This window comes from Halictus rubicundus, chromosome 2, assembly GCF_050948215.1.
Source record: "Halictus rubicundus isolate RS-2024b chromosome 2, iyHalRubi1_principal, whole genome shotgun sequence".
Lineage (NCBI taxonomy): Eukaryota > Metazoa > Arthropoda > Insecta > Hymenoptera > Halictidae > Halictus > Halictus rubicundus.
This window is the reverse complement of record NC_135150.1, coordinates 29,027,846-29,039,497: the sequence shown is the minus strand read 5'-3', so window position 1 is coordinate 29,039,497 and position 11,652 is coordinate 29,027,846. Positions and strand designations below refer to the sequence as shown.

The 11,652-nt window shown below is 55.4% G+C and overlaps 1 protein-coding gene across 5 annotated transcripts; it reads left to right on the top strand.

Moving 5' to 3' along the window:
- The first annotated feature begins 730 nt into the window (after positions 1–730).
- LOC143365916 (uncharacterized) lies at positions 731–11,652 on the top strand. Of its 5 annotated transcripts, none has more exons than XM_076806518.1 (8): positions 731–935; positions 6,353–6,937; positions 7,016–7,796; positions 7,895–8,449; positions 8,829–8,954; positions 9,927–10,062; positions 10,608–10,863; positions 10,999–11,652. In XM_076806518.1, exons 2-8 carry the CDS (start codon positions 6,369–6,371, stop codon positions 11,096–11,098), a joined length of 2,523 nt encoding a protein of 840 aa, XP_076662633.1. In that variant the 5' UTR covers positions 731–935; positions 6,353–6,368; the 3' UTR covers positions 11,099–11,652. The 5 variants fall into 5 exon arrangements, with proteins under 5 accessions (XP_076662633.1, XP_076662638.1, XP_076662636.1 ...); XM_076806519.1 differs by lacking the exon at positions 731–935 and adding an exon at positions 5,320–5,408; XM_076806523.1 differs by lacking the exon at positions 10,608–10,863.

Genomic DNA, 11,652 nt, shown 5'->3' with positions numbered 1-11,652 from the left:
TCTCCCGCTGTTTTCACCGATAACGCGATGCGCACGCTCCGTATACGAGTACACCTACTTACCGGTGTATATCTCGTTCGCCACGGTGAAAAGTAAACCGATCCCGAGTCGGTGACGGTTCTCCGTTCTCAGGAAAATACCTTCCCGAGACCGAGCAATAAATCCCGAGTCTCCTTCGTTTCGGCGGGGAGGGAAATGCGAGCGAGAGCAAAGATAACGGGATGGATGCGAAGGGGAGCGTAGGGGAGAGCAGGGAAGGGAAGGGAAGGGAAGGGCAGGGAAGGGAAGCGAAGCGAACCGTAGCGAAGCGATGGGAGTGAAGGGGACGAGGATTGGCCGAAAGTCGAAACGGGACTATCGCGGAGGAGGGTAGCTACCCCCTCGGTGGGGTGGGGGATAGTTGGGTTGATCGCGATAGCGCGCTCGGTACCAAGATGGCGACCGGCGAACAGAAAAAGGAACGAGATCGACGGATCGACGCGCGATCCGATCTCGTTCGTCGTTCGTCGTTCGTCGTTCGTCGTTCGTCTAATCGTAGTCGGTCAATATTTGACGGGGTCTCTCGACTCGATCGCGGCCGCGACTGCGACTGCGACTGCGACCGTGGCGGAATCGAAGCTTCGGTGCGACGCTACTAGGCGGCAGGCGGCAGGCGGCAGGCGTCAGACGTCGAGCGGCAGCCAGCAGCCAGCAGCCAGCAGCCAGCTAGCGGCAACCGTTCCGAATCGTCGACACACCTTGGCAGCGCACCTGTGTCAAGCCGCATCGCGCCTTGTACCACCTTCGTCGAATACTCTCTCGAATCGTAACGTAACTCGCGCAGCTCTCGCGAGTCGTCCGTTGACCGTCGACGCGGTACAGATCGCGCTTGCCGTCCGATATCGAAGGGGTAGCTCGTTCCCGCCGAAGAGTCCTCTTTTCGGTCTTCAGTTACGGTAAGTCTCGATTTTTCGTTATTACCGGCTTTTCTACTCTTTCAGCACCACGATCTCTCTCCTCTCCCGTCAGCCCGCCAAATCCGCCAAACCCACCAAACCCGCCAACCCGTCGTTCTCTCGTCTTGCATTCGTCCGTCTACCGATATCGATATTACTTTACAAAAATTTTAACGAGCGAGCAAAGGAGATATAGATTCGGATACAGATACAGTTACAGATACAGATATAGATACAGATACAGATATAGATACAGTCAGAGAAAGAGAGAGAGAGAGAGGGGGGGGGGTTAGGTAGGAGGAAGAGAAAGTAAAAAACTGATAACGCGGACGATCGAGATGAAATTTGCAAAGAATGCGTGCACGAATTTTGTCGATCAGCGATCACCAACAGGAAATCGACGTCGCAGAATGGTGGAAAAACATGAAACGTAACGAACGCTAAAAAGCAATCGATAAACGAATGAAAAGAAAAAAGAGAATCGCAGCGTTCGAAGATAGGAGACGACAAAACGACAAAACGACAAAACGACGAAACGATGCGTGGCGCGAGGCGTGGCGAGACGAGGCGAGACGAGGCAGAACGAATAGCGCAGTATTTGGAAAGACGTAAGACGTAACCCGACCGCCCGGTAGCACGCGTAGCGTCGAAACGAAACACTTGTGTTTTACGTTCGATTCGGGCGACAACACTTGTGGACTCGTCGTGGTTTATCCGCGAGCGGTTACTTCGTTTTTCCCCGTCCTTACGTACGCGTTTACCGGTCGCGCTAGGGCTTTGACGCGTTTCTTTCGCAGCGGGCTCGTTGGTTCGTTTGTTCGCCTCGTCTTCCTTCTTCGAATCGGTCTCTGTTATTCGGTCGTTCTGTTCTCTTTTTGCGTTTACGCGATTTCCGATTCTTCGAGGCTCGAGTACTTTTTAAAAAGATTTGGCAACACTGTAGTTTCGATCGTCTTGTTCACGTTCACGTTCGCGTTCACGTTCGCGTTCACGTTCACGTTCACGTTCGCGTTCACATTTTCTTCGTTCTGGTTCACCAGGTGGAAGTGGATCGATGGTCTCGACGATGTCTGGCACGAAACTATTCGATATCGAGGAGAGATACTCCAGCAGCGCAGATATTTTATTAATCGTTAAGCACATAGTCGCCGTAAGATAATGGAATAATATCGGGCACCGACGATAATACTGTTTGTCGCGGCGCAAGCTAATTATTCGGGTCTCGCGGCTCGTCCTGGTCCGGGTTCGGTCGGTTTTCCTCCCGCCCGAGTCAGACCCGCGACCCAGCAAGAACCGAGACAGACCTTTCCATCGCCTAAAGATTCGACGGAATCGAACGTACGGATGCGAAACGGTTCGAGTTGTTGGGCAAGTCGTTGCGAACGAGTAAACGCGGTGTCGTCGGTCGGGATTTAGCGCACGCGAAATCAATGCGATTCGCCTGGTCGATGGGATGTTTGTACGGTAAACGATTCGATCCGTGGGCAATTCGTCGGCAGGGCATCCGAAAGTCGGGCGAGGGCTTCGGAACGATCGGAAAATCGTGGCGAGAATGGAGTCTTGTTCGTGAACGGTCGATGAAAGAGGGTACAAGTTCGAGGGTCGAGGGTCGAGGGTCGAGGGTCGAGGATCGACGATCGACGAGAATTCGATCGCGGAGAATTACACGGAACGCGTTTCGGAGAAGAAGATTGCGTAACGCGAGTCGTACCTACATACGTAGACGCGTCATCCCCTCGAGTCTCGCGGACTCTCGACCAAACCGGCGAGTCGCGACGATAGATAGGCTGGCGAACGAGCGTGATCCCGCGCACGCCTACCTGTCGCTAAGCCGAAAAAATTTCGTTTTCTCCGCGATGGTTGACGATCGACGGTTGACGGTTGATGGTACAACGATAGCGCTCGAAGGCCTACGAGCGCGATCACGTACACTCTCGCGCACACGTTCCCGTACAGGCTCACCTACGTGCACACCTACACGCACACCACCGTGTCATCGTCAGGGATTTTCACTGTCGCCGATAAGGATTTCCTACTCGACTGATAAAGAAAATGACCTCGTCGCGTCCGCGATTCCATTTAGCCGTGACGCAACCCTCTGCGCGACACGAATCGAGGCGGTTCCTCCAAAGATGCGTTTCGAGGATTACTCCGGCAGAATTGTTGAGAAGCCTTGAAATTTCGGGAAACGTCGTACACCTTTGAAGCGTCGAAGCGTCGAAACGTCGAAACGTCGAAACGTCGAAACGCGATGGTTTACTCTTTGTTCCTCCGCGGATTCCAACTTCCTCTTTGGTCCGCTTCGCAGTCTCTGGAAATTGCGATTCTCTTCGGTGCCGGAGTAGCTGGCGAGCCGTGGTAGCTCGAAAAAGAGGTCCGAGAAAGCTTCTGGAAAGATCCGAGAAAGGGTGTACAGAAAGCGCTGGGACAGGTCGGTGTCCTACCTGTTCCAGACCTGTCGCGAAAACGCGAATTACCGCGTTCACCCGCGTCTCGATCGATCGAGAAACGAACCTAACCGCGACCCGATCCGATCCGATCCGATCCGATCCGATTCAATTCCAAAAACCGCGAATCCTTCGTGGACGAAACTCGACCGCGAAACCAGAGGAACGGCCCTACGCGTTCCTGGCGGACCCGACGACTGAAATTATCATTTTAGCTGATATACTAGCTAATGTAAGGATGCAGTTTTATCTCTTATTATCATGGGAAACGAGATAAATCGCGATAGTGCCGTTTATTTTGACAACGGTATGCCTCTCACAGCCAACACGGCCGACCTCCTAACCGGTGAGGTGGTCGCGCGCGGACGCGACGTTTACGGTTCACCGATTACACCGCGACGATATTCACCCGGAACGTCGGCCTTTTCATCTTATCGCCAGCTATCGTCGTGCTCTCTTCTCATCTTAAACAGGGATTTTCGGGATCTTCTCTCGAAAAATCTCGATGTATCGGCTTGGGATCCCGAAACGCTCGCTCGATATCCTCGATCGTGCCGCGTGGATTCGTGGGTTCACAGGGTCGTTGGTCTGCCATCGATTGCTGGTTTTTTCGAACCACAAATCAAAATTTCTCGTAGGAACGTAAGAGCAGTCGCGATCGATCCGTTTTCGATCCGATTTCCAAGCAGGTCTCTCGCCCCGCCTCGTACGCGTATCGTCCCAGCGGCTACGAGTGGATGGCACGACTCTATCGAGTCGTTATCGTTCGTTATCGACGACGTAGCGCAAAGCAATCCATATTTCCTTCGTTCTTCGATAAACAATTAATTTTTCGATTTCATCCTAGATAACCGTATCGTCGAATCGAATCGAATCGAATCGAATTGAAAACGGTCTGGTCGCGTTAGCTTTCTTTTCGTCTGCCAGTCGATCCGTTCGATTTCGTTGTACGGATCTCTACTGTCGGGGCGGCAGCGGCGGGTAACGGGGAACGGAAACGGCTCGAACCGGCATCCCCGACGCGACGCGCGACGCGCGACTCGCGACCGCCCGTTATCGCGTCCATCGCTGGCATCGTTTCGACGCGAATTTTACTTCCGGTTTTTCGTCCCTCGAGGTCGGATCTCCGAGCGAGCCTCGAACGCGTCCGGTTACACCGGGATGACGTTTCGTTTGCGAAGATGAATCAGAGCAAGCCTCTCCCCTCCGTGACGTAAGGGGTACGGTCGTTGCCTGCGAGTAAGAATCGGTACGCGTTCCGGCAGACCATGAAAATTTCGGAGGAACGTATCACCCGAGAAAAAACTGTAATTCCAATGTAACAGATGGGACGCGATCCGACTCGCTCGTATTCGTCGGCGGTCTCGGTTCGCGGGGGTTGACCGATCGTTTGATTGGACGCGGATAGCATGTTGGATCCACCCTTTCGTTCCGATCCCTCGACGCTTCGACGCCTCGACTGTTCGACCCCTCGACTCTTCGACCAGAGAGTCGAGGGTCCGAGGGTCGATGTAATTTTTCGATGGAGCGATAACTATGAACCGCGGTGCGAATGAATCACCGCAGCACCCTACCGATGCGACGCGACGCGACGCCGTGGCCGTCGCAAAATGGCGTTGACAACGATGGCTAACGTGTTACACGGTTGGGAAGGGGGAAGGGGGAAGGGGGAAGGGCGAAGAGAACATGGACACCTCTGTTGCTCCCCTCGCGCACCTCACGATCTCCACGCGCGACGTTATCTCGCTCGCAGCTAGCGAGCGGCCGTTCGTTATCGACGAACAAACAAACGGACCCCTCCGTGTCGACTTTTTTTCACTCGATCGCCAGGGATCCTCGACTCGTCTTACTCCTCTCTTTCGCCAGTTTTCCGTCGCTGGAGGGAAAAGAAGAGAGACTCTGCTCGGAGGAGTAGCGTGTCGGCTTAGACGGTCGTTCGAGCGAGTTCGCTCCGCGAAACGTCCAATCGGGAAGAGTATTCGCGAGTTCGTCGCGAGATCGAGATCGCTTCGTCGGCCAATCGCAGGTAGGAGAGAGGACCACCGAATCCGAGCTCTCTCGTCGTACTCCACGGATTCGTTTGCATTTTGGTGTACGAGACTCTGTGCAACTTTTCGGGGAACGCCGCGCCGCCGTCGCGACTCTAGAGGTTTGAACGATCTCCGGTTAGGTTACCACCTTGCTTTACGTTGCGTTATCGTGTAACGCGCATCGTTCGGCCTTGCTGTGTTCTCGCATCTCAAAGATGCTTTACCGTTCAATTTCTGCGACGCGACGCATACGCGACGCAACGCGACGCGTTGAAGAAGAAGTCGTTGGTCGCGGTTAGACTCGCGCGCTTCGGTTCTTACCGCGGCTGTCGCTTCTCGCTTCTCGCTTCTCGAAACACGCGAAGCGAACGACCGTCGCGTGCTCGGTCCGGAAGTCGACGTTGACTCGACATTGTCGTCGGGAAGTGTGACGCGAGTTCGAGTAAACATTCTTTCGTTCTTTTTCTTCCGAGACGGACGAGGTGCGCCGCCGCGCCGCTCCGCTCCTCGCGACTCCGTTGGTCCTTTCCTTTTTACCTCTACCCCCCGCTATTCCTCCGTCGCTCTTGCCAGGGATGATTCTCCTTCCACGTGTTGCTCGTGCGCGCGCTATTTCGTGCGTTCGCTCGTTCGCTCGTTCGCTCGTTCACTCGTTTGCTCGCAGCGTCATCCGTTCCGTGTCGAGCTGTCCGGTCACTCTCCGCCTCCGCGAGTTTTCCTTCTCGTTTTCGTTTTTGTTCTCGGGACGGATCGGTGGCGTGTCACCGGATACGTCTATCCTAGTTTTACCCGTGGAGCGGTACGGTATAATCGTTGATGTTCGGCGGTGGCGAACGCGTTTGCGCGAGCAAACGCCCTGGTGCTGCGTGACGCGGCACGGTGCGGCCGGTTCGGATTGGTTCGGGCGAAAGCAACGATTCGCAGAGCAAACTTGTTTCAGGCATCGTCGAGGCGACATGAAGGAAAGCTTGGTGAAGCGCGAAATCGAACACGAGTGGGAGGAAAGTCGTGTCGACGAGGGTTCGTCTCGGATGACCGGAAGTGGAAACGCAACCGCGACCTCGATCGAAGAACAACGACAAGCGACGGAGAGTCCCCGAACGGTGATCACGACCAGAAGGCACGTGCGCACGATCACGACGGCCGGCCACATTACCGAGAACGCACCGGAAACCGAACCAGAGCCAGGACCCGATTCTCCGGACGCGAACGCCATGTCCGGCAATCTTCAGCTGCAGGCGCATCATCGCCATCAGCTTCAACAACAGCCGCTCGAACAACAGCAACATCGGCAAGCTCACTCGCGCAACTATCAGGACGGGGAACAACAGGATCCGGGAAACCAGCAAGCCGCGCAACACTTTGTACAAATATCGCGAGCCGAGGCGGAGGTTCAACAGCAGCAACACCATCGAGTCGGCGAACAGCAACGCGTCGTTTATCTGACGAGCAACGGACAGGAACTGAAGGTCGAGGTTTCCGACACCGTGGAGCACGGCGCGTTGTCCGTCAAGGAATCGGCGAGGTAAGTGATCGGATTTTGTTTGTCGACGACCAGTTTTCCATATTCCCGTAGAAATTCAATGATATTTTGAACCGGAAGGTACGAGACCTCCGACGGACCGGATCGAAACGAGATGGAAAACATGTACGTGTACGCGACGGACGGTCAACAGTTGCGAAGGGAGAATCACGGCATAGCGATTCAGATGCAAGAGAGACGCGGTCACGCGGTCCCGACTCAACAGAGATACAGCCCGCGGGAGACCAATCGATCGAGCGGAGGAAACGGATCGGCCGGTAGCAGGACGTATCATCACGGATCGCCGGTATTGGTTGCGAGCACCGACGAATACGAGGGGGGAACGAACGCGACCACCGGAACCGGAACGAGCACGGAAAACGCCACCGGAACATCGGCCGGATCGGGCTCCGCCTCTGGCTCCGGCTCCGGCTCTGGTTCCGGATCCGGTACTCCGACCGTCCAGTTGGGTTCGCCCGCTGCTCCTGCCTACTCTCCACCGATCGTCGCCGACGGTATTCCCGGTTCGGCGACCAGTGGGTCGCAGCAAGCGGCGGCTCAACAGCAGCAGCAACAACAGCAACAGCAACAGCAACAGCATCATCACGTGGTGACGGGATACGTGGACTCGGTGGTAGACAGATTCGCGGTTTCGGTCGCGAACGACAAACAGGTGTCCAGCACGTATACCACTTTGGAGACGGTCGCGATACCCCCGTCGCAACCTGTACAGTACGCTACGCAATACATTCACGGCGGCGAAGCGTTTCAACAGCCTCCGACATACGCCTACGGGAAATCCGGGGAGCAGCTGATTCTGACGTATCCGACGGCCGGTCAGCTGGGTCCGCGCGTCGGTGGTGTAAGTATCGCGATGGAAAGCGACGGAATGCGACGGAATGCGACGGGAGCGGGAGGAGATCGCGAATCGATCGTCTTCTCTAATCGGTTGGTTCGCAGGTGGAGTCGCCCGGCAGCAGTTACATGAAAGGCGATCCGACGCTGGCGTCGTCGGTGGCAGCATCGCGCGGCGTGTCGCTTCACTACGAACAGCCGAATTCTCCGGGCGCTCAGATGACGTTGTACGGCGGCGGAAGCGCCGCGTTCTCGTACGCGAGGCCGACGACAGCCGGCGCGGAATATTGGAGCACGGCGGGTACACCCTCGCCGCCCAACTTTGACGGTAACCAGGCTTACCCGGCAGGCGTGGCCACCATCCCGATCGGCGACGCGACCAACATGCAGCTGTGCTCCGGTGGCGGGTACAGCCTGTCGCCCGGTACCGCCGGAGCGCCTTCCCCGTGGTCCGGTTTGCCGATATCCGCTTCCGAGGAGAGCTTCGACGGAACGATGATCATCGCCGAGCAAAAGGAGTGTCCCGGTTGCACGAGCTTGACCAACGTCTGGAGGAGAGACGAGACCGGACACTATTACTGTTCCAACTGTTTCTGCAAACCGAACGGAGTGAACAGGACGGCCATGAGATGCGGCAAGCCGAAACAGACGGTCGCCCCGGTATAATTCGATCGGTTTCTCCAATTTTCTCGATCCGCGCGAATTCTCGCCGAAAGTCGTGTTCGCGTCGCGTCGCGTCGCGTTGCGTTGCGTTGGCCGTACGCGCGCGCCAGCGAGAATTGGAACGACGGACAACCTTATCTACGGCCGAGCAAACACGTGTCGCGAGGATCGTGCCCCGATTGTTTACCGCCGTAGTCTGTTTGTCTCGAGCAGCTCCATTTTTGCGGCTGGCGAAAGGATCGCGAACGAAGAATCTTTCGCGAACGGCTCGAAAAGTTACGAGAGACGCGCGAGATCGAGATTGTTGGTTCCAAGACTCGCAACCCTAACCCAGACCCAGAACTGACCAAATTCACGAGTCGTTTGATCGTTTCAGACGAACGTGCGCAAAACCGGTATGCAGTGCGCAAACTGCAGGACCTGCAACACGACTCTCTGGCGACGAAACAACAACGGTGAGCCGGTGTGCAACGCGTGCGGACTCTACTACAAGCTGCACAACGTAAGTTTCCCATAGATTTCGTACGGACCCGGCAACCGAGGCGCATCCGTTTCTACGATCGTTGACGAGCGGTATACCCGGAAAAGAAAAAACCGTCAACCTTATGGGAAGAACGATGCGCGACGTAGGCATCGCACCGTAGCAGTCGCACTTTCAACTTACAACTTACAACTCGGAACGACCGGTTCGACGCGTTGCTTGCCGTACTCTTTACTTCCGTCCGTTTTCTCCCTTCGGTTGCCGTTTCGAATCGTCTAGCGCGTGCGTTCGTTTGGTTTCGCCTCGCCTCGCCTCGCCTCGCCTCGCCTTACCTTGCCTTTCCGCGCCGGAAAACCGAGTCTCTCTTTTTTCTATCTCTCTCTCTCTCTCTCTCTCTCTCTCTCTCTCTTGCTCTTTCTCCGCGCGAAGAGGTGAGGCAAGCAAACAACGAATATCCGGTGTTTGTGCTGCTCGTAACCGGGATCGAGACTCGAGACTCGCGACGTTCGTTGGGGCTCGCGCACGCGACATTTTAGTGCCGCCAGGTTCGACAAGAATTTCCGGCATTTCTTTCGTTCTCTCTCTCTCTCTCTCTCTCTCTCTCTCTCTCTCTCTCCTTCGTTCTCCGTCTATACAAAAAAGCAGCGCGATCTGAACAAATGCCTCGCGAACGTTGCTTGGTCGTCGTCTTCGACGAGAATCATTCTATGCACGAATTCTCGAGTTTTGAAATGTTTGCAAACAACGAAGCGGTCGCTCGATTCGCGTTTGATCGCGTTGCGAATCGCGCGTCGGTTCGCGATCGTCGTTCTTGTTTCGTTAATCCTCCGAGCCAGCGCGCACACGGCAACGTTATCGGCAATGTCTCGGCAGCCGCGATCGCGAACACCGATACGCGCATCGAATCGATGCTTTTTATCGCGCTTCGAGGAATCCAATTAAATTTGACCGGTGTCGAATCTCTAAGGTTTTCGAACGTTTTCTTCGGAACAGGTAAACAGGCCGCTCAGCATGAAGAAGGAAGGTATTCAAACGAGAAAGAGGAAACCGAAAAATCATACTGCTATCGGGGGAAATTTGGCCGGGCCCAGCGGCATGCACAAGACCGAGATTAAGTCTAACTTACTCGGTGAGTCTTCGGTGAGCAAGTTTCTCATTCAGCTTTTCTGGTTTAGCCTTAGGCGCTTTTCCCCTTCGCGGCGCGCCACCTTCTTTGATTGATCGATCGATCGATCGCGTGTACCTACAGGTTTCTCTCGCTTCCACCGACACGCTACAGCCGTATCGCGGTATCGTCGTACCGTCCTATCGTTGTTCCGAATCGCGAAACAGCCGTGGCCTTTGAACGATTTCAAATCGAATCGGTGAATCGAGAGCAAAGTTCGGTTCGCGAAGATCGAGCACGAATAAAGGTTGAAGATTCGTTCGCGGTGGACGTCGAATAAGAGCAATAAGAGCAATAAGAGTTTCCGAGGTGTCGGTAAAAGGAGAACCGGCGGCACCCGCGGTAGTCGTGCCGCGTATCGAGACTGGTTGCCAACAAATAATTTGCAATTTGCACTTTACGATCGACGATTCCTGATCCTAGAGAGAATGTGTCGCGCGATGGAGGGTGAACGTGGACGAAATCGAACGAGTCCCGATCGATCGACCGTTGTCTTTTTAACGTTCCAGTGGACTCGCTGCAGCTGAACGTGTACGGGATCGGTGGCAGCGGTAACGGGGAAGAGGGCGGGTGCGGGAGCAGGGTTGTCGCCGGTACGGAGATCGAGATCGAGATCGGGAACGAAAACGGGACCGAGGGAGGAAGCGAACGGTCGGAGGAGAACCATCCGCCTGTAGGTACACCGACAACGATGCATTTGGGACACGCGCACTCTCCCCTCGCATTACCCACTGCCGCCGTTCTGAACCGTCAAACCACCCTTACGTAAGTGCCGTCTCACGCGGTCTTTTCGAATTTCAAATCTACGTCGGTCCGTGGCGAACCGGTTCGCCCTCGGATCCTAGACTCGACGATTATTCGCGAACGGCCAATTTCATTCTCGTATTCGTTGTTTTTCAGCGTGCCACCGCTAGAGCCAATCGCTAGTCAGCCCAGCGTCGTCGACCCGATCTCGGTCATAACTTCTACGACGGCTGTCCACGCTGAGAGAACAACCTAGGAGAAGAGGATTATTTCGGTACCGAAATCGATCGCCGCGTTTCGTTTTTCGGTCGGTACGATTCGACCTGATACGCGGATCGACGCGATATCGCATCTCGCGCGTCGAACAACAGAATTCGGCGACTCGAACGACTCGAACGACTCGAACAGCTTCGTTGCTTTCCCCGCCGTTCGCGCGTCCATTCGTCGCTTATATTTATTTGTAATTTCGAGCAACGCCACGCGTTCGAATCGTTCGCGATCGCCCACGCGATTCGGTCGGTTCGGATTCGCGCGATTTCCATTCGATGGAAACGTCGCGGCGAGTCATCTCGCGTCGTCGGGTTTGTCGATACCAGCGAAACCGTACGTACCGGCCACGTCCTATCTTATCGATCGTTAATTTGCAGCGACGCCGAAACCGATCGCCCTCTGGCGAAGGAGGAAGAAAGCACGCGTGGTTTCAAAGTTGCTCGCCTCTTGCCGTGGCTCGACCGACGCGACGCGTCGCCCCACCGCGTCACGTCCTCCTCCTCCTCCTTCTCCTCCTCCTCCTCCTCCTCCTCCTCCTCC

Bases quoted from the DNA above. Each gene is read 5' to 3' on its own strand.
- LOC143365916 (XM_076806518.1), top strand. From the start codon at position 6,369: ATGAAGGAAAGCTTGGTGAAGCGCGAAATCGAACACGAGTGGGAGGAA. The intron at 7,797-7,894 runs GTAAGTATCGCG...GTTGGTTCGCAG, and splicing joins TGGGTCCGCGCGTCGGTGGT to GTGGAGTCGCCCGGCAGCAG. The intron at 8,955-9,926 runs GTAAGTTTCCCA...TCTTCGGAACAG, and splicing joins TCTACTACAAGCTGCACAAC to GTAAACAGGCCGCTCAGCAT.